The sequence below is a fragment of the Nestor notabilis genome, unplaced genomic scaffold, assembly GCF_000696875.1.
Source record: "Nestor notabilis isolate BGI_N333 unplaced genomic scaffold, ASM69687v1 scaffold17124, whole genome shotgun sequence".
Classification (NCBI taxonomy): domain Eukaryota; kingdom Metazoa; phylum Chordata; class Aves; order Psittaciformes; family Psittacidae; genus Nestor; species Nestor notabilis.
In genome coordinates this window covers 3,920-6,666 of record NW_009925421.1, presented here as the reverse complement: position 1 = coordinate 6,666, position 2,747 = coordinate 3,920, and the positions used below count along the sequence as shown (strand labels likewise).

The 2,747-nt window shown below is 58.6% G+C and overlaps 1 protein-coding gene across 1 annotated transcript in view; it reads left to right on the top strand.

The window, feature by feature from the left end:
• Positions 1 to 65: 65 nt before the first annotated feature.
• WDR24 (WD repeat domain 24) overlaps positions 66 to 2,747 on the top strand; it is a gene marked incomplete at its 3' end in the record, with an annotated part of 6,595 nt that continues 3,913 nt past the window's right edge. The window contains exons 1-3 of the mRNA XM_010013056.1: positions 66 to 546; positions 1,198 to 1,375; positions 2,188 to 2,747. The exon at positions 2,188 to 2,747 is cut by the window's right edge and continues 143 nt beyond it. Coding sequence (XP_010011358.1) covers positions 66 to 546; positions 1,198 to 1,375; positions 2,188 to 2,747 — 1,219 coding nt within the window. The remainder of the gene's footprint in view (positions 547 to 1,197; positions 1,376 to 2,187) is intronic.

The following is a 2,747-nucleotide window of genomic DNA, read 5'->3' as shown; positions in this document are numbered from 1 at the left end:
CAGCCTGTGAGGACACGAGCCTCCGAGCCAGCTCCTGGAGAGGGGAGTGCACCCCGAGGACAGCCATGGAGAAGATGGCCAGGGTCACCACGGCCCTGGGGGGCAATGCCCTGACAGGCCGGACCATGTTCTGTCACCTGGACGCCCCTGCCAATGCCATCAGCGTGTGCCGCGATGCTGCCCAGGTGGTGGTGGCCGGCCGCAACATCTTCAAGATCTACTCCATTGAGGAGGACCAGTTTGTGGAGAAGCTGAACCTCCGTGTTGGCCGCAAACCCTCCTTGAACTTCAGCTGCGCCGACGTGGTGTGGCACCAGATGGACGAGAACCTGCTGGCCACTGCTGCCACCAATGGCGTGGTGGTCACCTGGAACCTGGGCAAGCCATCCCGCAACAAGCAGGACCAGCTCTTCACTGAGCACAAGCGCACCGTCAACAAGGTCTGCTTCCACCCCACCGAGGTCTACATGCTCCTCAGCGGCTCCCAGGATGGCTACATGAAGTGCTTCGACCTGCGCAAGAAGGACTCTGTCAGCACCTTCTCGGGTAGGGATATGGGCTGTTATTTGCCCCCTTACTCTGTTGAGAGGCAGAGGTTGGGGCTTTTACCTTTCCCTGTGGCCGGGGGGAGACTTTGTTCAGGGGGGGATGTCTGGAGCATGCAGGGAGGAGCTTTTTGGTGGGTCTTTTTTCAGCCTTCCAGTACCTGAAGGGGCTACAAGAAATCTGGAGAGGGGCTTTGGACAAGGGCCTGTAGGGACAGGACAAGGGGGAATGGCTTTAACCTGCCAGAGGGGAGACTGAGATGAGCTCTTAGGCAGAAGCTTTTCCCTGTGAGGGTGCTGAGGTGCTGGCACAGGTTGCCCAGAGAAGCTGTGGCTGCCCCATCCCTGGCAGTGTTCAAGGCCAGGTTGGACACAGGGGCTTGGAGCAACCTGCTCTAGTGGAAGGTGTCCCTGCCTGTGGCAGGGGGTTGGAATTGGATGAGCCTTAAGGTCCCTTCAACCCAAATTGTTCCATGATTCTGACTGTTTTGGCTGCTCAGTGGGCTGGCTCTGCAGGGAGGTTGAAGGTGGCCATGTCACTCCCTGTTTCCTCTCCTCCCTGGGCTGGAGACCCCCCCCATGGCTCTTCCAGTGGGGTTTTTAGCCTTGCTGGAGCTTATCCCGCCACATCTCACCCTCTGTCCCCGCTCAGGCCAGTCAGAGAGCGTGCGGGACGTGCAGTTCAGCATCCGGGACTACTTCACCTTTGCTGCCACCTTTGAGAATGGGAACGTGCAGCTGTGGGACATCCGCCGGCCCGACCGCTATGAGAGGATGTTCACAGCCCACAATGGACCTGTCTTCTGCTGCGACTGGCACCCAGAGGACAGGTTTGTGTGGTGCTGGACCCTGACAGCTCCCCAGCCTCAGTACAGGCGAAGGAGGCCCTAAAAATGGGATTGGGGCTTTTCTGGGGGGGGAAAGCAGGGTCTCTTGGTACCCTGGCCCCTTGTTTCAGGTGCTGGGCTGGTGCTGGACAATGGGAGCAATGATTGCTGTGAGGATTTGGGGCGGGGAGTGGTGTTGGCTTTGTTTTTTTTACAAGTTGGGCACTTCTGGGGCACTGGATTGCTAATGGTGGGGAATAGCAAGCTGCTGGTTTGACTCTGTGTCAGGGCAGGCTCTTGCTTGGGTGCTGGGTTTGGGGAGAGTGCTGCATGGCTGCTCTGGGACATGGCTTCCTTGTGTTTGATCAGGCCTTGCTTGCCTCCTTTGCCTGGAAGCAGTTGCAATGTGTCTGGAAATAGCTTTTGGGGTGAGTGGGTCCTTCCTTGCTCCCCATCAGGCAGTGCTGTGACTCCTCATGAGCTCAGAGAGGCCCCGAAGTCTGTTCATACTGGGCCTTTTCCCTCTCTGATGGCCCTGGCAAGTGGAAACCAGGGGTAGGGGAACCGGTCTGGCTGGGAGCCCTTCAGATGAGCATTGCTCAAAGATGATAGGCCTTAAACGGGGCCAGGAAGGAGAGGTGTTGCCTGACCTGGTTGCTGGAGAGTGGAGGTGTTAGGGCAGCATGTGGGAGGGACACTCCCTTGGCTTATTTGTGTTGTGAGTGTTCCTGTGCCACGGTGGGAAAGAAGAGATGAACAAGCACAGATCCTGGCCCACGCTGGCATCTCACCATCTTTCCTCCATCTTTCTCCAGGGGCTGGCTGGCAACAGGCGGCCGGGATAAGATGGTGAAGGTGTGGGACATGAACACCACGCGGGCGAAGGAGATCTACTGCGTGCAGACCATCGCCTCAGTAGCGCGGGTGAAGTGGCGCCCGGAGTGCAAACACCACATCGCCACCTGCTCCATGATGGTGGATCACAACATCTACGTCTGGGACGTGCGGCGGCCCTTCATCCCCTCTGCCATGTTTGAGGAGCACAAGGATGTCACCACGGGCATTGTGTGGCGTCACCTCCACGACCCATACTTCCTCCTGTCGGGCTCTAAGGACAGCACCCTCTACCAGCACATCTTCAAGGACGCCAGCCAGCCCATCGACAGGGCCAACCCCGAGGGGCTGTGCTACAGCCTCTATGGAGACCTGGCCTTCGCTGCCAAGGAGAGCCTCATCTCCTCTGACTCCAACCGCAAGCCCTACATCGGCGACCGGCGGCACCCCATCTTCTTCAAGCGCAAGCTGGACCCCACGGAGCAGTTTGAGTACATCTCCTCCTCCAGCGCCCTCAGCGTCTTCGAGACGGACGTGGAGA